General features: G+C 35.1%; 1 protein-coding gene across 1 annotated transcript in view; it reads right to left on the bottom strand.

The window, feature by feature from the left end:
* The window catches only part of LOC136033205 (NADH dehydrogenase [ubiquinone] flavoprotein 2, mitochondrial-like), a 35,345-nt gene that overhangs the window by 5,621 nt on the left and 2,117 nt on the right, over window positions 1–27,607 (bottom strand). Inside the window, exons 2-5 of the mRNA XM_065713916.1 lie at window positions 12,027–12,086; window positions 7,553–7,615; window positions 2,865–3,055; window positions 16–223 (exon numbers count right to left, since the gene is read on the bottom strand). Coding sequence (XP_065569988.1) covers window positions 16–223; window positions 2,865–3,055; window positions 7,553–7,615; window positions 12,027–12,086 — 522 coding nt within the window. The remainder of the gene's footprint in view (window positions 1–15; window positions 224–2,864; window positions 3,056–7,552; window positions 7,616–12,026; window positions 12,087–27,607) is intronic.

Below are 27,607 nucleotides of genomic sequence, written 5' to 3'. Positions count from 1 at the left end.
CGTAACATAACTTACATAATAATTATCATTAATCTGCATCATTGGGGCATTAATGCAAGCACCAAGGCATTCGACTTCAAGCAAAGAAAACATGCCATCTTTAGTTGTTTCCCCATTGTTGATACCCAATTTCTTCTTGAGACAATTCATGATATCCTCTGACCCACGCAACCAACAGGGCGTAGTAGTACATACTTGAATGAAATTTTTTCCGATTGGATTCCTAAAAAAAAAAGTTTGAAAACAATTAACTAACTGATTGATTAAAAACAATTAATTAATTAATTGATGTTGTAGAAATAATTATAAGAAGGGAAGAAACAGGGATATGATAATGTAATCATCGTTAACGGTAACAACATGACACAATCCTAATAATTGTTTCATAAAATAAAGAAAATATACTCATGTGTCTGCATATACCCTCCTATTCCACATAATTCATAATTCAAGTATATTCTTGCAAGAATATACTTGAAATTTAATGTTAAGAAGACTAAGTCGGTAAGTCTACGAGTGAGTGAAAGTGAAGAGGTGACGTTGGGTAACGGTAATATTGATCATGTAGACATTTTCATTTACCTATGTAGTATTATTAGTAAAGAGGTGGGTGCAGTGAGATGTTCAAAGCAGAATAGCCTAGGCCCAGGGTGTTTTTCCACATTTGAAAAAAGTTTGGAAGAACAGAAAGATAAGTCTGCGAACAAAGATTAGAATGTGGGAAGCTACAGTGATGACAGTGGTCAAGTATGGTTCTGAAGCGGGGGCGCTCCAAAACAGAGGAGGATTTGCAAGATGTTTTCTAGAGAAATTGTCTACGGATTGTTTTGGGTACCCGATTGACTAACCGTATCTCAAAGAATAAGCTGTGCGAAAAATGAAGTTCAATCCCACTTTCCAGGACTATAATGAGAGAAAGGATGAGATGGCTAGAAAACGTTCTGCGGATGAAAGATGACATATTGCCAAAGATTGCCATTGTCGGCCACCGTCTAGGGCCAAACGAAAATCAGGTCGTCCCCGAATCAAATGGGAGAGTGCGACAAGGAAATATTAAAGTGAAATGGGAACTTCTTAAGAGGGTGTAAAGATGGAGTCCTTGAACAGCTTAGGATGGAGAAGGAGCGTTCGCACCTGTGCTGGCATCAGGCGGCTTGGTGCTGCTGTGAGTGGTGAGTCAGAGTAGTAGTACTTCACACAATCCAGTACTTTCATTGACACAAACATATTTCAGATGACATTAAAAAGCTGGAAAACTCAATTACCTCTGTTTAATTTCTCAACCGTCACACTGAATACAGGTTTAGATACAAAAATGAAAATTTTCAAGTACTTAATAACTTTTAGATTTTGAATTAAATAAAACAATCTGTATTAGATCAGTTAATTAAGTAATTAAACTTATATTAAACCATCAAATTTAATTGAGTGGTAAAATTTAATTTAGTGGTATTTAATATACTTTGTAAGGTAGTTTTTAATTATATTTGTGTATAGAACATTTAGTGAATATTCCCCCAAATTCCTATTTAAGGAAATATCATTATTAATCTTAAGTCTGGTTTCAATTATTTCTCGAACAACCTACTTTATGCCTAGGTCATTGCTAATACGGGCGGATTCTTCAAAAAGTATTTTTTGGCTGGGGTTTCGAATACATGGCTGCTTAAAGAAGAATCATAAGAAACACTAGCAATATTAGAATTTAGTGCTTTGTTGATATCATCTCTGTGCTGTTGCAGGGCTTTCTCTAAATTCTGGTGAGTTCTACCTACATAGTATTTGCCACAGTCACATGGAATTTGATAGACCCCTCTTTGGCGAGTAACTGGGGTTTTATCTTTACCAGAGTTTAGAAAATTCACAATTTTGAAATTATTTATTGAAATTATTATTGATAATTGAATTAAATTGTTTATTTGAAATTATTAGAATTCCACTATCCTGCGAAAAGAAATTCCTATTGTTCTTCCTGTTTTTGATGCTTATGATGGAAAGGCAATGTGGTCTTTGTCGCTATTTACATGCAAGACGAGCTGAGAGACTAGATTGGATTAATAATTTTTCTAGGAGGAAGGGCTTGACTTTATAGTCAATGTTTCTTAATTAGCATTCACAGAGCTGTAACTAGCTAGAATTCCATGCAGGCAGTTTTTATGGAAGAAGGGTCACATTTTCCAGAAAAGCAAAAATAAAGTCAAAAATTATTTGGGAACTGTTTAAGAAATGTTCGAGTCCAAGTGGAAGAGGCGGTGCAGGTGAACATTACCTTATTGACGTTTCGGGGGTTTACCTTTTATCTATTTTGAATAAAAAAATATACCACGCGTTTTCTTTTGTTATGACTCTTCTTCTAATAGTTGTAGCTTTGTGTTTGCTTCTCTACACAGTCACCTAAAAGTAACAGGGTGACGGTGAAACATCGTCCACAGTCACACTATTAAGCAAGGTCGTATCCAGGTGGCGAGGAGGGGTGTTGAATGCCCCCCCCCCCAAAAAAAATGTTTGTCTGGCTCGTAAAGCGTAACAAAAATGAATATAAACAAATTTTTGATGCGTTTTAAAGTTTTTTGTACCCCCCTCCCTCCAAAAAAAATCCTTATGTAATCCTCCCATGAAAAAAGATCCTGGATACGACCCTGCTATTAAGATTTGTGAGCATTTCCTAAACTATTGCTCCAAAACAGGCCAAGATAAGACAGTACAGTAGCTCACAACTAGGAGAAGAAGACCCCAAATTTGTAATGATATACTATTCTTTAGTAGAAGAAAGACAACTCAACAAAGTTCCAACAATAGATTCTAATAAGCTAATTCTGGATAGAAGTTCTATTGAATTAAACTGAATCTAAAACATCTATTACCTATTGAACATTGTATAGAAAGTGGCTACTTCATAGACTCTCATTTTTGGCATATCTAAAATTTCAGCTACTTTGTGCATGGCAGAAATGGGTAGCCAGCCGCCATGTTGTCTTTGAGCCAAGTCAAGCAATGGAATTACAGCAGCCCTCTCGTGTCCTTCAGGGTAAATCTTCATAATTGCATCAATTCTCTGTAAAAGCAAATAGCGTTTAGATGGGTGACATTATGACCAGAAAGATGTCGTTAGTATCGAGAATACCAACGTCCAGTAAAAATTAAAAATAATTAATACTCTGATAATTATTTTAATTATCTGATAATTATTAATTATCTGATATTAATTATCTGATAATTATTAATTATGATAATATTTAATTATCTGATAATTATTTTAATTTGATAATTATTTTAATAATTAATACTCTGATATTAATTATTAAAAATAATTAATACTTTGTTGTAAATTGAAAAGAACCGTTGTCCAATAATGCATGTGCATGGAAAATACATTAAGCTATTTCAGCATGGAATAAACCTGTACACACTGGGTCCCAATCTGCTAATATAGGATAATTAGATATATGGTCTGAGGTAAATAACTTCTTATATCTATAGTATTGTGCATAACGCAACTCATGTGTTGAAAATATAGTATTTTATTTCCACTCTGCAAACTAAAATTTTCAATTTTTTATTGAATTTCAATTTCAATCAATTTTTCAAATTTTCAATTGTCTTAAATCTAAATAGAAAAAATCTATTGTAAATCGAATAGAAAGGATCCGAAATGGCTATATACAGTGGTTCTGACTTGTAATTTCATTAAAAAGGTTGAGTGCCAGCCACTAGTTTTTCAAAGTACAATTTTTTGGGCTTATGGATCAATTAACATGGCTAAAAACAGTGGTTGTAGGTTTTGACTTTATTAAATAGATAAATACGAGCCACTAGTTCCTCGATTACAATTTTTAGGCTTATGAAAAATGTCTAAACACAGTGGCAAACAGATTCGAAATGGCTAAACACAGTGTCTGTAGCTTTTGACTTTATTAAATAGGTAACTACCAGCCATTACTTCTTCGAATTGCAATTTTTGGGCCTATGGAGCAATTAAAGTGGCTAAACACACTGGCTAACACAAAAATTCAAAATGGTAAATACAATGGTTATGGCACTGATTTCATTAAAAACGTAATTACCAGCCACTAGTTCCTCAAATTGAAATTTTTAGGGTTATGGGTCAATTGAAATGGCCAAACATAGATCCGAAATGGCTAAAAACTGTGGCTGAGGCTTTTGATTTCATTAAAAAGGTAACTACCAGCCACTAGTTCTTCGAATTACAATTTTCAGGCTTATGGAGCAATTGAAAGGATCAAGCACAGTGGCTAAATCACATCCGAAATGGCTAAACACAAAGGTCGTGGCTTTTTAACTTCATTAAAATGGAGCTACCAGCCAATAATTCTTCGAATTACAATTTTCAGGCTTATGGAGCAATTGAAAGGATCAAGCACAGTGGCTAAATCACATCCGAAATGGCTAAACACAAAGGTCGTGGCTTTTTAACTTCATTAAAATGGAGCTACCAGCCAATAATTCTTCGAATTACAATTTTTAGGCTTATGGGTAAATTGGACTAGCTAAACTAAGACCGTGGCTTGTGAATTCATTAAAAAGATAACTACAAACCACTAGTTTCCAAGTTACAATCTTTAGGCTTATGGATCAATTGAAATTCCCTACAAACGTATCTTAAGAAGAAACGATGGATAGCTTCATTTAATGGCTGGTTACCAAAACATTTTATTTATCTGGTTCGACTGACCAGGCGTCAAAAAATCAGCTGTCAATTTTAATCAGTAATTAAAATTGTTCACCTTTTACAGATGAAAGGTGATGGGTTGCGAAAATTTGTCCGTTTTGGCCAAACAGAAAGCAGGACATCTCCAATGGACTGGACTGATAAAAACGAATTATTGTGATATAGTAAAGAACAAAGTTTTCGACAAATTGGGTGGAGGAGGAGCAAGCGCTACTATGTTGGCTACTGACGGCTTGGTGCGACAGTCAATTTCTGGTAGTAGTATTTTCCCAAAGAGCTTGCAGTGTTTTTTTTCCAGCCCTAGAATCAATTCAAGACATGTCCAATTGCAATAGAACCTTTCCATGAGTAACAGCATCAGAGTTTAATGTATGAAAGATTGTATTATGTCTAATAAAAATTGGACATTCTGTCAGAAATAGAAAACATTTCATTGTATATTAATGGTACAACAATGATGATGATTTCAAACAGCCGAAACAAGAATGTTTTCTTACTGTTAAAGTGTGAAACTATTTTCTTAAAACAGTTAGCTTTTCTGTAACCAAGCTGGGTGGGGGAGGTAACTTCAAAAACTGTTATAATTTCAGTCTTTTCTACCCATTTAATAACCACACTTTCATTAACGGTTTCACATCTAGAGAAGTGTCACATATATACTAATTTTTTTATAGCCAGATTTGGCATTTTTTTTGGGGGGGGGTGGGGGTGGGGGTTGGCCCTATAAAAATTTTCGACAAAGAAAGCAAAAAAATTTGTCTTCTGTATATTATTTTCCTTATATTATTTTATTTTCCTATATATTTTCCCCTTTTGTCCCTTCTCTTGATTTTCCATTGTAGTCAGCTTCCCATACCCTTTTAACTAAGCTTAGAAGGTTTGAACTTCATGAATATATTGTGCTATTTTTCTATAGTTTTTCCCTATTTTCCTATATTTTTCCCGAAAGTAAAACAGTTCAAAATAGGAATGATACCTTTTTATTGACAGTGAATAGATATAAAATTATTTAACTGGATATTTCGAACACATATACAGTGTTCATCATCAGCAGTAAAACTGCTGATGATGATGAACACTGTATATGTGTTCGAAATATCAAGTTAAATAATTATATATCTATTCACTGTCAATAAAAAGGTATCATCCCTATTTTGAACTGTTTTACTTTCGTCATGGAAAGGCAGTGTGGTCTTCGAAATTATCTACGTCGAGTATATTTTTCCCTTTTGCCCCTTCTCTTGATTTTCCCCTGTAGTCAGCTTCCAATACCCTTTTAACTAAGCTTAGACGGTTTGAACTTTAAGAATATATTGTATTATTCTTCTACAGTTTTCCTCTGTTTTCCTGTATAATTTCCCCTTTTGCCCCTTCTCTTGATTTTCCTCTGAAACAGCTTTCAATACCCTTTTAACTAAACTTTGAACTTTATGAATATATTTTATTATTTTTCTATAGCTTTCCCCTATTTTTCTATATATTTTCCCATTTTGCCCCTTCTCTTGATTTTCCCATGTTGCCAGCTTCCAACTCCCTTTTAGCTAAGCATAGAAGGTTTGAAATTTATGAATATATTGTATTATTTTTCCATATTTTCCCCCTATTTTTCTATATATTTTCCCCTTTTCTTGATTTTTCCCCTCGAGTCAGCATCCAATACACTTTTAAACTATGCTTAGAGGGTTTGAGCTTTATGAATACATTATATTATTTTTCTATAGTTTTCCCCTATTTTCCTATATATTTTCTCCTTTTGCCCCTTCTCTTGATTTTCCCCTATAGTCAGCTTCCAACACCCTTTCAACTAAGCTTAGAAGGTTTGAACTTTATGAACATACTTTATTACTTTTCTATAGTTTTTCAATATTTTCCCCTTTTGCTCCTTCTCTTGATTTTCCCCTGTAGTCAGCATCCAATACCCTTTTAGACTAAGCTTAGAGGGTTTGAACTTCATGCATATACTTTATTATTTTTCTATAGTTTCTCCATATTTTCCTCTTTTGCCTCTTCTCTTGATTTTCCCCTGTAGTCAACTCCCAACACCCTTTTACCTAAGCTTAGAAGGTTTGGACTTTGTAAACACACTTTATTATTTTCCTCTGGAAATTCAAAAGGCTTTTCTTAGCGAGCTGAAAATGGAAGCTGGCTTAGCCTTCCATAGTTTATTTCCATAATTTGAGAGTAACGGAAAGTTGAAAGATCGTTAATGGCGAGAAGACAAAATTGGCATGACTTGGAAAGCAAATCTGGCCCATGAGGGGGAATTCTTTCTTACTACTGGTATTTGGCGGTAAATTCAAACTAACACACTTATGACCCATATAACTTCTAATAGGGAACCCATATTTGGAACTCAGATGCAGCAACACACAGCAGGGGCGGCGCAAGGACCTTGGTAGTCAAGAAGCATCCCCAATCCAATACATGCACACACATATATAAAAATTCCAATTCTGTTTCTTTTCATGTCATTACCAATTACATCAAGAGATGTATAGTATTTTGGAAAGCTTTGAATGATAATGACTGATATTTTATACAGGTTTATACATGGAAATTGACTTTGACAATGAAAGCGTGGTTAATTTTAAACAGCTTTCTTTTCAAAACCTAATCATGACAAGCGTGTATAACTTTCACCAGCCTATCTGGTATACCAGATTCGCTTTCCATTGGTTGTTTTATTGTTTTTTCCCATAAAGATAATCAATTTTCACTAATATTATTAATTATTATTTTTTTAGTTTGACTTTTAAATTTTTATTTAATTTTTAAATTAATTTTATAATAATAATATTAGGAAATAGTATTCTATAATGTTCTTTTAACGGAGCTGAAAAGGGTTGAAGCTTATGAACATACCTTTTTATTATCTTCAGAGAATTCAAATGGAACATCAGGGTTGTTTTCAACAGTGTCTCTGTGCTGAAATTGAAAACAAAAAAAAATTAAAACAAATTTAAAAACAAAAAAACAAATTTAAAAAAAGTTAAAAACAAATCCATTTAAATCTATGACATGAAAAAAGTTAATAACATGTAATTGGCATCTCAATAAGATTGCATTAACACACTTTTTCTACTTTCATGGACCCTAAAGATGTATTTCAATTAATTCTTTTTATTGTCAAATACTACAGCTATAGACTTTCAATAAAATGTCTTGATTTTGTATGTTAAATTCAAAGTCTATTGGACCTGGAATTAAGTAAGAATTAAATTAATGCGGCAATATTTCAATAGATACCACCTCTTTCTAGTGAAAAGTTTTAAGTACTACGGAATACACCTATGAACTAACATATAAGAAATTTTGTAAAGAAGAATGCCAAAAAGAAAACTTGATTTAGTTTGTATGATACTTGGACCCAAAGGATACAAATAAATAAAGACAATTCTTTAAAAATTAGTTTGTGTATCTTAATCTAAGATATGATTTTCATTTGGTATTTAAGAAAGAGGGAAGGATTTATTCATTAAACAGATAATAAACAAAAATGGTTACTACCTCCCCTCAAAAGCAAAGCTTGTCCGAGGGGGAAATAGAGAAAACAAAATACATAAAATAAAAGAATACTAGGCCACCAACACCACTAATACCACCACACTCAACTATAAAAATGAAAAAATCATTACTTTACTTTTCCTCTGGGAACTACGCATCATCATAACTCCCACAATAAATACAATAAACGAATGAATCAAAAATCATTATCTACAAATAGCAGTTCCTTAATGCTTTTTCGAAATATAACAGGGTCTCTAATTCTCCTTATATTACTTGTCAAACTGTTCCATTTCCGTGTACATCTATATAAAACAGAAAAACATGAACGGGAAGAAATGCCTCTAGGTACACCTAAATCAACACTACCCCTTGTATCGTGTGAATGAACAAAAGACCTAATGCATAATAGATCAATAAAACAGCGTGGTTGAATATCCTGCAGTAATCCGAAAATAACCCACAATACATAAAATTTACGGAGGCTCGCTGGCAATATTTTCAAGGTTCGAACAGATTGACGAGGAGGAATCCCTGCTAAAAGCCTAACTCTCAGAGCTCTCATTGGTTTAAGGATAGATGGAAAAGTGGAGAGCCAAATACTTGAACAATAAAGTATATACGGGTGTATAAGAGAAAAATAAAGATGGCGGAGGACAGATTTAGGAAAAAATGTTTGAGTTTCTTCATTATACCTAGATTTCTTGCCAGAATTTTACTAGTTAAACTTACATGGTGCTAAAAAGTCAAAGTTTCATCAATTACAATCCCGATGTATTTTAAAGAAACAGTCCGTTTTATAACTCTATTAGACGTATTTAATTCCTTCATCCATGGGTAAAAATCCGGCGATCGTAAGAAAATGACAAAATTAGACTTGGTTATATTTATCCTTAGTAAGAGCAATAATAATACATAAAATAGTGTCAGGTTATCCTTGAGCTGGAAGTACTAAACTATTTTCTTTTGTCTCAATTATGGCTAATTTTGCCAACCTCCACTAAATTCATTACACCTTTGTTAATGTGCCCTGTTGATAGTATGTCCATAGGAATTCATTTTTTATTTTGTTATTTAGCACAATAGCTCAATGAAAAAAACAACATAACAAAACAGAAAATCAGATAGGTCTTATTGTCTCGGGGACAACAATATCCTATAAATGATAGTTATATGTGTGCAAACTGGGAATAAGGACATATTGGCATTACAACTACTACTAACAACTCTTTGCAGCATCAATCCACCTGAGGCGAAGACAGCTGCAAACACTGCTTTCCCACCCCAATTTGTTCAACAGTACTTAGTGTTGGGCAGGGGGGAGACTGCCCTTACCATACATCGGTTTGCCCCCCCCCCAACCCAGTTGAAATTTAGTTCCTTTAAAAATCTTGTCAAAAATAATATGAGTCTGCACAATTCAAGGAACCAAAGAAATGGGTGAGTTTTCTTTAGTATAAATTTACCTTTATGGTATTATATGACTCATTTTTCAGTTTCACAGTAACTTTCACTTGATTTGAGAAAATTGGCTCCAAGTTTGCCCCCCTTCCCTACGATCTTGACGAAAATAAGCCACTGACTAGTGTTACTCTTTACTTCCTGTCATGAAGTTCTGGTTTCTTGAAAGCCCTTTCTAATGAGATAGATGGCCGAAAAGCACATTTTTTTTTTTAATCTTTCAGTATAGCGTCGGAAAGTAGGATTGAACCCCATTTTCCGTACAGCTTATTGTTTAATATAGGATTGTTCAAAGGGACATGTAAAGTTATTCTTAGAGAATGTCCCTAGAAAGTATTTAACATACTTTCCCCAGTTTTCCTAAGCACCCAAATTTCACACCAACACTTGAACACTATCATCAAAGTTGTTTCGAACTTTTTCTGATCTTAATTTCCAGATGTATCTTTCTACTCTTTCAAACCTTTTTTCAACTGAGAAAACACACCGTGCACACTGGCAATGCCCTTTTTCACATCTTTACTAATAATACTACCCTGGTAAGTAAAGCTATCACCTGAACAATATTTTTGTTACCTTGAATTACTTTAAATCTACCTTATATCACAGTGTCCAGCAAAATAAATAATAGTCCTATACAGTCACTGGTCAGTGATGGTGGAAAGCAGATGAGTAAATGACGTCCCATTCCGCCATCCATGGTTTGGCGGACCCACCCTTGTCGATGGCAATCGTAAATGCACCAACAGTGGTTGGGGTGACAGCTGTCTCATGAAGACTGTTCCAATGGAAAACCATTCTAATGAAGGAGTATTGTTTGCGGACTCATGCTCTCTTTCGGGATAACTTCTTACTATGTCCACTTGTCTTGAAGGATCCGTCGAGTTGAAAGGGTTTTGACAGTTGGTTTTCAAAAGTTAATATGTCATTATGAAACCACCCCTACGGCGTCTGTACATGAGTATTAGCATATTCAATCGAGCTGGTTAGTCGAGACTCTTGCACCCATCAAAAACTTTGTTGCCTATCTTTTGACAAACCCTTTTTTTGCTGATCCCGCTTGCTCAATGATATGGCAACAAACATCCCAAACTTTAGCAGTAATCGTAAAAGACCTTTGTAGAGCTTGGCCATAACTTTGGGTGAACTGCTACGAGCTGCAGAGGGTCTGGGATTAATTATGTTAATCTGCTACTTAATTATACCAAGGGTCTGGGACATTTTGGCAGCTGCTGTTTGTGCATGATTGTGGAATAAATTACCTAACATTAATTTTCATCCTGATTTATTCTTAGCCAAAGCAACTTAGTCTAATTAACATAGTTAATCTTCTAAACATTGAAATTACTATATCATTATAATAAATTTTAGCCTTGGTACAATGACAAGGATTGATACAATTTTAGGGGAGACACAGCTTTAGGTGACCTTTAGATATTTTGATAAGGACCTCAAACTCAAACATAGTTAGGAGAAATTCTGCCATTCACTTTATCATAACTTTATCAACAGTAAGGAGGACACAGTTTTTCTGTTAACAATGTCAGGTAGCAGATTGTGAATTCATTGCTAAGTTTGTACTTGACATCTGTTTTCACTCTGAATCAGCAAGAAAAGATACAAATTCACGAAAATGTAGGAGGGGTGCAATAATTTTTCGGTTTTAAAAATCAACAAACGAATGACATTCCCCCATCAGTTGGCAAGCCTGTCAAAAAGTTATCCCCTCTTTGCACATCTAACAAGTAAGTCTATCAGTAATATAACTTGTGCTGACAAAAAGAAAAAAATACAAATAAAAGGTAAATAATATAAAGGAGAACCATCACGTAAAAAATACAAATTTTGTCATGCCATAGGTTGCAAAATTTAATATAGAAATGAAACAAAACATAAAACTTTTTATATTTTTATTTGTTTTGACTCTAAGAAAAAGAGGAATGTGGTTCTTCTAAGAGCATATGCAAGTACTACGCAATGATGTATTATTTACATTTTCATGACTTGGAATCCAGTTACTTAACGGTATCACTGGGGTAGTACAATGGGCATTTGATAAATTACAAAATTAATCAGAAAATTGACTTTTTCTTAGACCAAAAATGAAACTGTGGGGTAGGCAGCATATTTTGCCGCTCTTACAGAACAATTAAAACCGGCCATTTTTCTTTGATAACTCCCACACAAGAAAATAGTGAGAATTGATCAAATTAAATAATTAACTATCCAAACATAAATGAACAATACAGACAAAAAAACAATCATTATAGTAGCCTGCTATGCATGATAATAAGACACCTCATTAGAGAAAGAAGGATTGCAGTAGACCACTATAGACTACTCAATTAAAATAAAGACAGGTGCAACTTACAACATAAAGACTTTCACTAAGCTGAACTCTCGAGGTTGCAATGAGACGAAGTTGTGATCCCTGAAATAAATTAAATTTGCTTGTTAAAAAAATAAGTAAAATAAAAACATAAGATACCTTGCAATTACTTTCCTGCAACAGGACTAATGTTGTGCTATTTGTAGTAGTTTTTAATTTTACAAACCCTGTGTTGGGGGATTAGGGCATAAAGGGATGCGTCAGGGAAAAAGAAGCATGGGTTTGAGTCCTGGTGTTGTCTAGAACAGGGGTCTGCGTTGCAACTCTCTAAGCTCAGCCATAGTCAACCCTGTCTCGGGGGAAACACAGGTAGCATTGAATGATTTGCCCCCAGCCACACATTGTATTCCCGGTTAAAGCCAGAGTCAGGGGATTGGTACCTGCGCTCTACAGACCATTAGCCACCATGCAGAAGAGTTGTTTTTCTTATACTTCAATTGTGCTTTCTACGTTTGTCATTTTATTTGTGAGTATCTCATTCTTATGCCATGTTCCAGTCCTATTTGATAATAATGTGTTTTATTTTTCATGTTATATCAATTGTTTATGTTTACATTCTCAACTGTTCCACCACATACTCATATTTTCATTTTTCCTTAGCTCTAATGCTCTGTCCATTTCTTTTTTCTATGGGGGGTATTGAATAGAATAATGATAACTGCATTGCCTTATGATAATTTCAAGCTCATTCAGGGGAATTGGGTTGTATAATGCAATATTTATAATCCTATCTTGCTATTAGTGTTGCGTTGACCTGGATTTGCTTTGCATGACCTAGGTAAAACTTCATATCAAATATTTTGTCAGTATTTTCTCCTTATTGTATAGAATAGTACTTTATTAACAAGCAAACTCTCACAGCATAAAAAACTGCCGAACTTGTTGCTTTCTGTCAGCTAGCCTACATTGTATATAAAAAAAAAACATAAGCACATAAGTACAATATATAAACATAGCCTACAGCAATGAGCCCAACTGGCGTATCAAATAAAAATGAGTACAATGAATAAAAATGAGTACATAAGTACACAAACATAAGTGCATAAGTAAAAAGTTAAAAAATAAGTATAGGAATAGAATAAAAAGTACCTTATTATCTAGGAAACTCTCACAACATAAAACTACCAAATGTCTATTTTGTTACCATCCTATTCCAAGAAAGTATTCATACTTAGTACGTCTTGCATCAAGCTTATGAACTGGTGAATTGTTGCTTTGGGAGTCTCATTATCGAAGTCGGAAGCAAATGATTAAAGCTTAGGGAGTCCTACAGCTCAGGGAGTCGTTTAGCTTTGGAAGTCTCATTGTTTAAGTCAAAAACAAATGATGAAAGCTTAGGAAATCCTTTTTGTTTAGGGAGTCTTATAATTTAAGTGACAAACAAATGGTGAAAGCTTAGGAAGTCTCAGAGAGACCTAAAGCTTAGGGAGTCCTTTTGCTTTGGCAGTCTCATCACTTAAGTCAGAAACAAAATATTAAAGCTTAGGGAGCCTCAGGGAATCCTTTTGCTTTGGCAGTCATAATTTAAGCCAGAAACAAATGTTTAAAGCATAAGATATGCTTCTTGTCATTCAAGATCGATATCCTTAGCTGTAAACACTGTTTCTTAAAGAGCTTCACCCAAAGTTTTTTTTTCTCTTTACAGATTTGTTTGCATGTGTTATTCCACTGGAGATTTGGGGTTTTAATTCCTATCTTATTCCTGCAATATAACAATACTGAAAATTGTATATTGAGTGACTAACCCCACCTTAATATTTAGTATATGGTATTGATCTTTAGTGCCATTACTATGAATAAAAAAAATATATTAGTTTAGCTTGCTTACAAACATACAAAAAAAGAAGCAGAACAAGGAAGAAGCAAAGACACATATCGAAAAATAATCAATAATTGTGCTGAAGTAGGTTCAATTGAATCAAGGCTCAGACCTCAAAGGTCCATTGTCTCCACACCCTAATAGCTGAGCTTGCAGTTACATGACTGACCCCTATACAAGCCAGGTTTTGAGATTAACAGCACCAGAACTTAAACCCACGTCCCAAGGGACATATGATTCCAAGTCCAGTATGCCATACACTTGGATAGGGTGGCTTAAACATAGGCCTACTGAAAAACAAAGAAAATAAAAACCAACTTCAAAACAATACAAAATGCAAATAGGAGAAAATACAATAAAAGATTGGATATTTGTACTAAATATATCACAGTCTTCATGATTCAGAATATCTAAAGAGCCAGAAACAGGATGTATTTTGGAAGATAAAACTATTCCTGCAGAACAATGAGAAACCTGACAAAACTTCAAATAGTAAAATGAACCAAATGAACCCTCAACTACTCAGTTTTAGACAACCAACTCCAAGGTGGCAAAACACACAGAGAATTCAGCATAGCAAGGGATTAATTCAGTTTAGTAAGTACATACTTACTACCCTTTAGTAAAGCAAGTTTGGCATACAAGCATGCTTTACTCTAGGTATTCAAGTACCATGCTTATGTGGACCATAAAAGCAAGAGCTAAGAGCTCATTTGGCACTTGTGACGAGGCAAGAAGAGCTAAGAGCCAAGAGATTATATGGTATGAGCTTTAACAAAATTCTATGAATCAATAGACTGATTTAAAAAGAAAATAAGAGGATTAATGCCGGTCAGGATTTAAAATAAGAGCTCTGAGTCACGATGTCCTTCTAAATATCAAAATTCATTAAGATCCGATCACCCAATCGTAAGTTATAAACACCTAATTTTTCCTAATTTTTCCCCTCCCTTTAGCCCCCCAGATGGTCGAATCTGGGATAACGACTTTATCAAGTCAATTTGTGCAGGTCCCTGACACGCCTACCGATTTTCATCGTCCTAGCACGTCCAGAAGCATCTGACTCGCCAAATCACTGAACCCCTGCCCCCAACTCCCCCAAAGAGAGCGAACCCAGTACGGTTCCGTCAATCACGTATCAAGGACATTTGCTTATTCTATCCACCAAGCTTCATCCCAATTCCTCCACTCAAAGTGTTTTCCAAGATTTCCTCCTCCAACTCCCCCCAATGTCAAAGATCTGGTCGGGATTTGAAATAAGAGCTCAGAGACATGAATTTCTTCTAAATATCAAATTTCATTAAGATCCGATCACCTATTCGTAAGATAAAAATACCCCAATTTTCCCGTTTTCCAAAAATTCCGGTTTCCCCTGCCAACTACCCCCAATGTCACAGCTCCTTCTAAATATCAAATTTCATTAAGATCTGGTCACCCTTTCGTAAGTTACAAATGCCTCAATTTTCAAAATTACCCCCCCCCCCACAACTCCAACAAAGAGAGCAGATCCGGTCCGGTTATGTCAGTCATGTATCTTAGACAGGTTTTTATTCTTCCCATCAAGTTTCGTTCTGAGCTAACCGCTTTAACTATTTTCTAAGATTTCTGGTCCCCCCCCAACTGCCCCTCCCCACTTACGATGGATCCGGTTGATATTTAAAATAAGAGATCTGAGTTACGAGGTCCTTCTAAATATGAAGTTTCATGAAGATCCGATCACTCCTTCGTAAGTTAAAAATACATCATTTTTTCTAATTTTTCAGAATTAACCCCCCCCCCAATAGAGCGGATCCGTTCCAATTATGTAAATCACGTATCTAAGACTTCTGCTTATTTTTCCTACCAAGTTTCATCCCGATCCCTCCAATCTAAGCGTTTTCCATGATTTTAGGTTCCCCCACCCCAAACTCCCCCCAATGTCACCAGATCCGGTCGGGATTTAAAATAAAAGCTTTGAGACACGATATCCTTCTAAATATCAAATTTCATTGAGATCCAATCACCTGTTCGTAAGTTAAAAATACCTCATTTTTTCTAATTTTTCAGAATTACCCCCCCCCCCAACTACCAGAAAGAGAGTGGACCCGTTCCGGTTAAGTCAATCTTGTATCTAGGACTTGTGCTTATTTTTCCCACCAAGTTTCATCCAAATCCCTCCACTCTAAGTGTTTTCCAAGTTTTAGGTTTCCCCCTCCCAACCCCCCCCCCCAATGTCACCAGATCCGGTCGGGATTTAAAGTAAGAGCTCTGAGAAACGATATCCTTCAAAATATCAAATTTCATTGAGATCCGATCACCCGTTCGTAAGTTAAAAATACCGCATTTTTTCTAGTTTTTCAGAATTACCCCCCCCCCCCCCCAACTACCCCAAAGAGAGCAGATCTGTTCCGGTTATGTCAATTATGTATCTAGGACTTGTGCTTATTTTTCCCACTAAATTTCATCCCGATCCCTCCACTCTAAGTGTTTTCCAAGATTTTAGGTTTCACCCTCCCAACCCCCCCCCCCCAAATGTCACCAGATCTGGTTGGGATTTAAAATAAAAGCTCTGAGACACGACATCCTTCCAAACATCAAATTTCATTAAGATCTGATCAACCGTTCGTAAGTTAAAAAATACTTCAATTTTTCTATTTTTTCCGAATTAACGGGCCCCCCCACTCCTCCCAGATGGTCAAATCAGGAAAACGACTATTTCTAATTTAATCTTGTCCGGTCCCTGATACGCCTGCCAAATTTCATCGTCCTAGCTTACCTGGAAGTGCCTAAAGTAGCAAAACCGGGACCGACAGACTGACAGACCGACATAATTTGCAATTGCTATTTGTCACTTGGTTAATACCAAGTGCCATAAACTTATTTTACTGTAATCTGTTTTTGACAAAAGTATCTGAATTTTGTCTAAGATCCTTTCTGAGATCCATTGAAACTTTTGCAAAAGCTTCCCAGCAATATAATGATCTGGTAATTCCCATGATATACTTTGTACTAATATACTGTAAAATTTGAGTGATTTCAAGTAAGATAAGATAAAAAAAAACTCATTTTGATGACATGGTCAGAGATTTTGAATTAGAACTTGTTAGATCTATTCCTTTCATGAGTTTAATCAATGACACAGATTTTTTGTCTGCAATTGTTTTTTCGCTTCACATCCATTCAAATTATGAAAATTTGGACTTAATATCATAAAAGACAAGTATTGTTGTTGTTTTTCTTTGGAAATGGTATAAATCTATGCCTTCCTCATTGACAAATTAACTTTAAAGAAAGTTGGGTTACTAAAAGTTGAACACCAACTTGTAGAAAAAAAAAAGTTGAACACCATAATATAAACTTTATCAATCTTTTTATTAAAATCACAAGGATTGCCCTCTCATTTAAATTCTAGGATGATCAGGAAAAGAATCTGGACACCTGCTGCAAAGTGCAACAAAGATATATTTTAAATACTAAAAGAAATATCTATCTTAAACACTTAAAAAAAAAAAAAATTATGTCATGTTTCTTGTTATCATAACAGGTACCTCGAAAACTAAGAGGAAATAGCTTTAATCTCTTGGTATGCATTTTTGAAAAACCTTTACACAAATATTTCTATATTCATTAAACATGAGTCTAAACCGCAGAGACAGCAAGGATGAATGGCAAAGACAAATACATATTCCTTCTTAAATAACAGAAGACATTTTAAATGTTTTCACTTTTTTGACTATAATCAATGAAAAAATACTAAAGCTTTTAAGAAATAGATATCAGTATATGCATATCAAACTGAAAATCCAAGTTTTCACTTGTTTGTTTTTTCTTCAGTAAAGAGAAAATTATGTTCTGGTCTTTAGAAGGCATGACATGGGGATCGCCAGCTCTACCTATGTTAATTTTTGCACCGTTTGAAGTTTCTATGCCAACTCCTTCTACACAAAGTGCCCTGGTCTAAAAAAAATATTGGCCCACATTGCTCTTTACTTAGGCAGCGCTATTGGTCTACCTATGGTCCCAAAATGACATTCTTTGAGGGTACTTTTAGTTTAGGAAAAAGTCACAGGGACAGAGGTTACGTGAATAGGGGACTGGGGAAACACAGGAATGCCTTTTTGAGGTAAACAAAAAAAATTATGTTATAGAAAGGACATTGTGACCCGGGCATTGACACAATGAACCATTTATTTGCCTGCAATGTCTAGTCTCACACAAATTACCCGTTCTAGCACATCTTTGCAAAACAGAACTTGGTTCAAAGTTTGTCCTTTGTTTCAATTATAAAATAATTATATTATAATTATTATAATTATATATTATAATTATAATAATTATAAAAGTTTGTTCAATTATCCACTCAACACTCTTAATATTTAACAAAAGATTGATCCCACAGATGTGTCCACAAATCAAATTTTTTTTTTATTGGTTTTCAAAGTTGAAAGCCTTTCTGAATGGTGTTTGTCACGTTTTCTGCTAAAAATGATTTATGCCAGCAAATCTTTGGCCTCTAGATAAAAAACAATCTTTCCTGTAGGCCTTTTTAAATTGTTTTATTAAGTTACTGTCTTGATAACTTTTCAAATGCTTGATTTGCCAATTCTCAAAGCATAACACAGAACTGTTCCCAATTCTGAAACTCCATTTCACAAGCCACTTGACCCAAACACAACTTGCACTGAGCTAGGGATAAGTACTGATACATGTGCTCTATCAAGGACAACAGCACAGAATTGCCAGATTACTTGCAGTGTTGTCAGTCTCATTACGTTTTATGCATCACTCCTCATCAAAAATGTGCCTAATTAAACATTACTTTTAAGCAACCAATTTATTTAGCAAATATTTACCAATTTATTACTATTTAGCAAATATGATAGATAATTTAGAAATAAGATAGAAACAAAAACTTACCATTGGATTCTCCATTCAATGTGTTTCCTGAACATAATAATAACTGACATAAAAATTATATTCTAGACTCCCCCCCTCGTAATGAGCCCAGATATAGCTTTATCAAACAGTTCCTGGTAACAAACTGTAGTAAGGAATGACCTGGCTCAATAGTAACCAAAACTCTAAAAAATGGAATTTTGATACCAATAGCTACGTCAAAAGAATCGCGTTTTAATGCTGATTTTAAATATATAAGTTTCATCAAGTTTAATCTTACCCATCAAAAGTTAGGCGCCTGAGAAAATTTGCCTTATTTTAGAAAATAGGGGGAAACCACCCCTAAAAGTCATAGAATCTTAACGAAAATCACACCATCAGATTCAGCGTATCAGAGAACCCTGTTGTAGAAGTTTCAAGCTCCTATCTACAAAAATGTGGAATATTGTATTTTTTGCCAGAAGGCAGATCATGGATGCGTGTTTATTTGTTTGTTAGTTTTTTTGTTTTTTCTCCAGGGGTGATCATATCGACCCAGTGGTCCTAGAATCTTGCAAGGGGGCTCATTCTAACGGAAATGAAAAGTTCTAGTGCCCTTTTTAAGTGACCAAAAAAATTGGAGGGCACCTAGGCCCCCTCCCACGCTAATTATTTTCCCCAAGTCACCGGATCAAAATTCTGAGATAGCCATTTTATTCAGCGTAGTCAAACAACCTTATAACTATGTCTTTGGGGACGACTTACTCCCCCACAGTCCCTGTGAGAGGGGCGACAAGTTACAAACTTTGAGCAGTGCTTACATATAGTAATGGTTATTTGGAAGTGTACAGACGTTTTCTGGGGGATTTTGAGATCGGGGGGGGGGGGGTGAGAAGGTGGGGATATGTTGGGGAACTTTCCTTGGAGGAATTTGTCATGGAGGAAGAAAAGTTTCATGAAGGGAGCTCAGGGTTTTCTAGCATTATTTAAAAAAAAAACAATGAAAAAATAAATATGAAAAAGTTTTTTCAACTGAAAGTAAGGAGAAGCATTAAAACCATTACGCATATGATGGGCTCACCTCCTCCTAATACCTCGCTCTTAACGCTAAAGCATTTTTAGTAATTTCAACTATTTATTCTACGACTTTTGTGATTCAGGGGTTATTTTTAAGAAATTGGGACAAAGTTTAAGCTTTAGTGTAAAGAGCGAGGTACTGACGAGGGGATGAACCCCTTCATATATGTAATAAAAACATGAGAATACAGAAGTTCGTTATGTAAGCTAATTTGTAAGTTACGTATATCTTTTACTAATAAAAACATTGGTAAAAACTAAAAGTTCTAGTTGCCTTTTTAAGTAACTGAAAAATCGGAGGGCAACTAGGTCTCCTCTCCTGCTCCTTTTTTTCTCATAGTCATTCGATCAAAACCACGAGAAAGCCAATTAGCCAAAAAATAAATATGCAAATTTCGTTTTAATTATTCCTCTGCGGAGAGCCAAAATTAAAACATGCATTGATTCAAAAACCTTCAGAAATTAAAAAAAAACAAGTTTTTTTAACGGAAAGGAGGGAGCGACATTAAAGCTTAAAACGAACAAAAATTACTTTGTATATGAAAGGGGCTGCTTCCTCATCAACCCCCGCTCTTTACGCTAAAGTTTTTTACTGTTTTAAAAAGTAGAATTAAGAGAAAGAGTCAAACTTTAGCGTAAAGAGCGGGCGTTGATGAGGAAGCAGCCCTTTTCATATACGAAGTAATTTCTGTTCGTTTTAAGTTTTAATGTGGCTCCTTACTTTCCGTTAAAAAAACTTGTTTTTTTAATTTAATTTGTCTGTAAGAACCAACTTCTCAGGATAAATAGGCACAAAAAATTATAAACTCATGAACTCATTTAGGCTATATCTGGTCTCATTAGGAGAGAGGAGGCGAAATTGGAACAACAGTGATTATTATATTTTGGAAAAACAACACTCGAGGGGAAAGAAAAGCAACATTTTATTTGTACCTGATTCCTGGTTAGCAACATAAAACTACATGAATAGTCGGAAACTGTATCAGAAGAGAGCTGCCACTAGACTACGCAATAACTTTTCACTTATAGAATAGTGAGTTTGTGGAATTCTCTCACCGAAAAAGCGGTCACTACCCCCAGCACAGCTGCCTTTAAAAGAGCCGTTGATGGAGAATGGTCATCAAAGCCATGGCGAACTGAGTGGGATGCCGTCGTCATCACTAACCAGCGATTCTACAGGATTTAATCCTTATTTCGCTGGACAATGCGATTTAAGGTAATTAAGGTAATGAATGAACTAAAGTTCTAAAAAAAGCAAAAAAGAGAAAACAGAGGAGTAAAACATGCCATAATAGGACAATTCATGTGCGTAACCTCTTCTGAACTAGCTTAAATACTAGAATAGATGTTTTACATTCAGAGTAGACTAATGATTTCCAGCTCAATTCACCCCCTCACCCTTGAGCAAATATATATGCTAAATAATATATTCTTAATGTTGTTTTAATACCATGATTCATTTCTTGCAAACAAGCACAATAAAAGAAAGATTACACTAGGCCCATGAAATTACAAAGAATAACTTAGGATATACATTTGTCTATTAGGGAGGGGGGGGGCTGATAATTGTACTGGAAGCAGTTGGTATATTGAAAAGACCATAAAAAACATACATAAAGTGGTGTGTCCACCTAGATTTTAGATAAGTAACTTGAAGAATTTAAAATTGACCCCAGAAGAACCATTTGGTTTTCCCTTCAATGGAATTCTAAATATAGTGTCGCTACCATGTAGTCAAGCACTAAACAGGACTCTAAACCATCATATATTCAAAACTTTGTTAGTTTTTTTGAAATTCTTATAATTTTTCATTATAAACCAACTGTTCAGAAGAAATAGGTAAAAATTAACATCAGCCAAAATAATCAACAAAGTTTTGTATATGGGCCAGGGGAATATCTAGGCCCTAGGGTAACAATTAATTACATATTGAAACCAGCGTTAAAATTTGCATTCAATGGACTATTGATCTTTCAGCTAACAAAGTTATCTATTTATTCATAAATTTATCCCCCAAAGTGGGAGTTTAGAATCTCCTCAGGCCTAAATTATCCACCCCTGACAGTTTCATTAACATGGCATAGAAAACCTCTCTAGGATAGATCTAGTAATTACCTTGAATTATTTGAAATCATATTTATAAGCAATAAGGTAAAATTGCACCAGTAAATGTTGCTGCAGGTGATGATCTGGCCACAATAAGTAGGTACTAGACAGATTTAGCTTTCACTACTGATTAAGATCTTCCCAGTCTAGTCCCCGCAGTTCACTGTATCCATTGGTATCCACCCCATTCTTGAATGTGCTATGAGAAACAGAAGCAAATGGTTTGTTTTCTTTGGGAGTTCCAAAGCAGAGCAATATGGCTAGTGTAGAAAAGATAGTGTTTTATGTGGTTAGTTGGAAAAAGTTCTAGTTCTCCCATATTTTTTGGTTGGGGCTGATGGGGAGACAGCTTGAAGTGGAACTGGCTTTTAGATGCTTGAATTACTGTGATGATATCACCTTTTCTCTATGGTAGGCAGGGATGTGACTTGGGTTGCGGTTAGGTGTGCAGTTACATCCTCTCTTAATAATTTGTAAAAAAAAATATTACAAGGCCCATGCCCCTTGGCTATTCAGATATGGATACCTCTTGCCCCCTCCCTCAATGAAAATGCCGGAAATACACCCCTGATGGTAGGTAACGGTCGGGATTTTTAATAGTGTATGCTGCTCATGGTAAGAAGTTCTCAGGTTGTACAGTATTTTAGCGACATGCAGCTGGACACTTGTAGTGAGTTGCTTATCTCCCTTAGATTGTGGGGAGGCCAGTTTCATATCAAACTCATACAAAGTGCAGTCATACCAAGTGTAGGTAAACACATCATATTTATTTGTTGTTGATAAGGAAGCTGGGTACACCTATTTCTAGCAGTTCTGAAAAATAGATATGCCTTCTGGTTCCCCATTTATAACATATAAAAACATAGTCTTTTAGAAATTTGGTGATCCAACCAATGGCAGCATTTTAGGCAAATGTAGTGGTTGACCAAGTCTCTAGGAACAATACTAATTAAATAAGAGCAGTACCAAAGGAGGGAGGGAATATGTTGTAAGGAAAGATTTAAGGGAAATGGGAACTTCCAGGGAGGATGTACAGAGGGAGGCTTTGAACAGAATGGGATGGAGAAGGCATTGAACCACAAAGTATTTATCAAATTTGGTTTTGTTTGGCCACATAAACCAGCAAATTTGAGGTGGTTGATCATATCTAAACAAAACATAATAATAAAAGCTGCACCATTGGATTCCCTATTTTATGCTCATTCAAACCTTCCTGATAGTGCAACCTGCCCCACCCCTTCTGATGGACCAAGGGTTTATGCAAAACTAAAAGAAAACACTGAAAATTTTGGAGCAAGTGCAGAATAACTCCTCCTTAGAGATAAATACTATATAATCCAGTAAACAACTCTAAAAATCCTTAAATATATACTAATATCATTCCTAAAAATGTTTCACTTTAATTTATACCATCTCCTCCCACTGTTAGCAAATGCTTAGCCCCAATTATGGCTATATTCTCAATGTATTCTCTTGTTTCTCGATTTTGTTGATCACCTTAAATTGCAGCTTGGAGTAAATCTAAGGTTTTTCTATCTTTTAATGCTCTGTTGTGACTTCTGTAGGTTGTTTGATGCAATTGCTTGTTATATTTTTTTGGGTTTAGGACTCAACAGCTTCCCAGTCGTACAGGAATTTTTGCTGTTACCATTCTTTGTCAAGATCTTGCTTGAATCCACTGTTGAATCAGCAGCCACTGTATCTTCAGACAGTTTTTTCTACACAACTAGCTGGCTGAAGAAATAGCTTCTTTCTCAGATTGAGGAGTATTTCTTGAAGACTTTCTTGGAATGCCCTCTTGCCACAGAACATACTGATGGGGGAGGGCGAGAAGGAGACCAGGGGAAATATTTCTGGACATAATTTTGTGGGCCATAATCATTTTGCCATATTTCCTCTGGCATGTGAGAATAGGAAGCTTTAAGTGCTGTAAACGCTCTTTGTATAACATTTGTTTGAAGCCTTGGACCATTTTGGTTGCTTTTTGTTGTACACTTTCTAGCATTTCCTTGTCCCTCTTGAAGTAGGGTGACGCCAGGGTTATTCCAACCTTTAGGCATGGGTGAACTAGTGCTTGTAAAGTCTCATAAACACACTTGGGTATCTGATGGAGATAATTCTTTTGATTATTCTGAGAGATTGGGAGGCAGACAACAATACAGATTTTGCATGGTTGCTGAACTTAAGTTGACAATCAACAATGACTCCAAGATCTCTTTCTTCAGAGACTGCCAAAAGAGGTTACCTTGGAGATGGTACTGCTGATGTTTATTGTAATTTGCCAAAATGGATTACATGGCATTTATCACTACTGAAAGAGAGAAGACATGTATCAGCCCAAGTCCCAAGAATGTCAATGTCCTTTTGGTATAGATTGCAGGTCAGAGGGTGTGGCTGCTTTGCCAACAAGTTTTGAATCATCAGCATAAAGAGTGAGGAGCTGCTCCTTTAGTTTGGTGATGAGGAATTCATGACAAACCCTGTCAAATGCTTTTGAGAGGTCAAGGAACAGCATGTTGACAGGGAGATCTTTATCCACAAATGATGTAACATACTCATATGTCTGTATTATATTAGTATCAATGAATCTTAAAGATGTATTGGAAGTGAGGATGTTGTTAGTTTCCAAGTGCTGAATTAGAGTTCTGTTGTCAAATCTCAGAAGCACCTTTAAAACTGCAGAAGCAATGCTGATGGGATGGTGATTTTCTGCATGATCTTTGGGGTCTTTTCCATGGATTGGTGCAATATATGTTTTCCAATCAGATGGTAGTTCTCCATTTTGTGGGGACAGCTGGAAGAGTCAACACAGGGGAGAACTGAGAACATTCAGCACCCTTTGAGGAGCCCTGGATGTATCCCATCTGATCACTTGGGTTTATTAGATTCAAGTTTATCAAGGCTAGCTAAGACCAGTTCTTCAGTAATTGACAATTTAGCTGTTGGATCAGATATTTAAACTGATGGTGCTTCAGGGATAGTAAAACAAGATCGGATGGTAGGGACTGGGCAAACTGAGAATTCAATAGATTAAAATTGTCTACTGGCAATGAATGGGTTATGCCATTATGTTTGAGATCAGAAATGGTAGGGTAGTTAGGATTTTTAGCAGAAACATGCCTCCAGAAAGATTTGGTGTTTGCCTTGATATCTGAGGCAAGCTTCTCCACATGTTCAGGCTTCAGTTTCCTACCTACATTGGAGGTAAGGTTCTGAGCCTTTGCATATCTGTGCCAATTTTCTTGTGTTTTATCCTTGTTGTATCTTTTCTAGGTTCTGACTTTCCTGTTGATTATTCTCTTTGCATCCATTGTGAGGAATTAAATTGTTTCTGGTAGATGACATGGGATTGCTTTTTCTCTGTTGATAGAAGGACTTCCTTAACATTTGTCCATGATTTGTTAATATTAGAAATGATTAGTTCTGACCAATTTCCTAAGGCTAGTTCCTTCTGTATTGCTCAATAGTCAAAAAAGTTAGTTAGGATGTTAGGATGCAGACAACTATTCAAGGGTAACACAGATAGGATGACTGAGTGGTTGCTGTTGCCAACTGGAGGAAGAAACTCATTTCTGATGAGGGTATCTGGATTGCTCAAAATTAAAAGATCCAACAAGGAACCATTCTGATCACCATCATGCCTTGTTGATTTATCAACCATTTGAAGAAGGAAGTTATCAGATAGACAAAGACAAAAATGGTGAATCTCCATTACTATATACTGCATGACCCAGACCATCAACCCACTAAATTAATGGGAAGTTAAAATCACCAATAATAATCAGATACAACAGTTGGTGATAATGAAGATGCTATTTCACCAATGATTGCTTTGAGATATAATTCACAAACATCAAGACTGGTTGCACTAGAACTTCTATATACACACCCAATATGGATTTTTTTTTATATTTTGTTTGCTACTTTGTTGCTACTACTTTTTTATGGATCTTGTTGCTACTATACAGATCTTATAGCTACTTTACCATTAAATCCATTGAAGATATGGGTGTGGTGTAGGGATATAGATATAAGATAAATTATTGGGGTATATGTTTGCACATCAAGGGTGGTGGTAAAGTAAAGTGCTTTCTGGAATGACAGAAATCAGGTTTTAAAAAGTTTTTGAATTTGCTATCAGAATTTTATAGTTTTTCCTTCTGAGGAGGAGCAATTCTGCATTAGCAGCTAATTATAAATTCTACCTTAGGGACTTCTTGATAACTGGGAAATTAGGTAGGTTAAGTGAATGAAACATTCAGGAATAAATACAGGGCTAAATATTTACCAAAGGGAACACTACCAAGCTACTATATTGGTAAATAGGCACTTTTAAATTTGCTCTAAAGAATATGGTAGCAACCAGCTGAAGAAGGTGCAGCTTTCCTTTGAAGGTGTAGTTTTTTTGAGTCAACAGATTGCTAACATTGAATATTCCATAGAACACAAATGGTGTCAAATTCAACTGGTCAGTTTGTCTAAATTATTTTCATGGTTGAATGTGTTAACACTGACAAAAATATGATCCTACCCTAGAAACCTTGTAGTTTTGGAACTACCAAAAGAAAGTTCTTAGAAAATCACGGTTTTCAGGTATGAAGAGACCTAAAATGGATCCAGAAGACAATTTTTTCTTAATTTTGATGTCCTTGGTGTTTTAAACATTGAGGATGGATGTCAAGATGCTGACCCCTTGCCAAGTATGCTTTTTGATGGTCACATTATGATCAGAAAAGTTTTAAAACATAACTTAGCTAGAATGGAAGTGAATACATAAACTTTTGTCTTTTTTTATGGTCTTTCATAATTGAAGAATTATTTCTGAAGGAAATTACATTTTGAGCCTATGACAGACTCAAAACAGCCCATAGTAACCAAAATTTATAATATGTTTCCAAAAAACTGCCATCTATAGCCAAATCAGGAATGGTAGACCAAATTATTATTTACATTTGTCTTCAAAACTGAAATGTTATTATAGGACTAATTTGCAGAAAAATTTTTAAAAATAGTTAGAAACCTCTGAAAAATTAAGTCAGGTTTGATCTGACATCATTTATGAAATGTTTTGGGCTCTTTTTAAAAATTACTACAAGCTTGTTTTCAAATACTACAAAGACAAAAATAATAATTATCATTCCTGAATTAGCAATAAGGTTTTTTTTTCCACTAGGCATGTTTTTTTAGAATTGCATTTTAAAATTTTGTTGAATATACAGTGTTTTACATTTTGGGGCCACATTAAAGGCTCAAAATACAATTTGCCCCAGAAGCAATTATTGATTTTAGAAGGGGTATGAAAAAGACAATAAGTGATGTGTTCATTTTCATCCTAGCTAAGTTATGTTGAAAACTGCATATTTTCCAAATTTTAACAAATATCAGTAGAATTTGTCCCATAGGGATTGAGCAAAAGTAAGAGCCTAAAAACACTTTTCTTGCACCTCATTCAGTAAATATGGAGCAGTTTGCATAACTGACCTATGAAAAAAGTGACCACACCACTTGATGCCATTTTTTACCTTATATGAATATAAGAGCCTTATTGATTTTCTTGAAAATTCAATTTTAAACCTTTTTAAGACCCTTGATGATAATTTCTTATTATAGTTTTGAGCATGAAAATGGTTTCAAACATACTATTTCATTGTAAAAATCATTTTGTTACCTTAGATTAGAGCTTGCAGCAATCTAAGGATTTTTTAAA

Source organism: Artemia franciscana, chromosome 11 (assembly GCF_032884065.1).
Source record: "Artemia franciscana chromosome 11, ASM3288406v1, whole genome shotgun sequence".
Classification (NCBI taxonomy): domain Eukaryota; kingdom Metazoa; phylum Arthropoda; class Branchiopoda; order Anostraca; family Artemiidae; genus Artemia; species Artemia franciscana.
The sequence above is the reverse complement of the archived record's forward strand: the minus strand, read 5'-3'. Positions and strand labels throughout refer to the sequence as shown.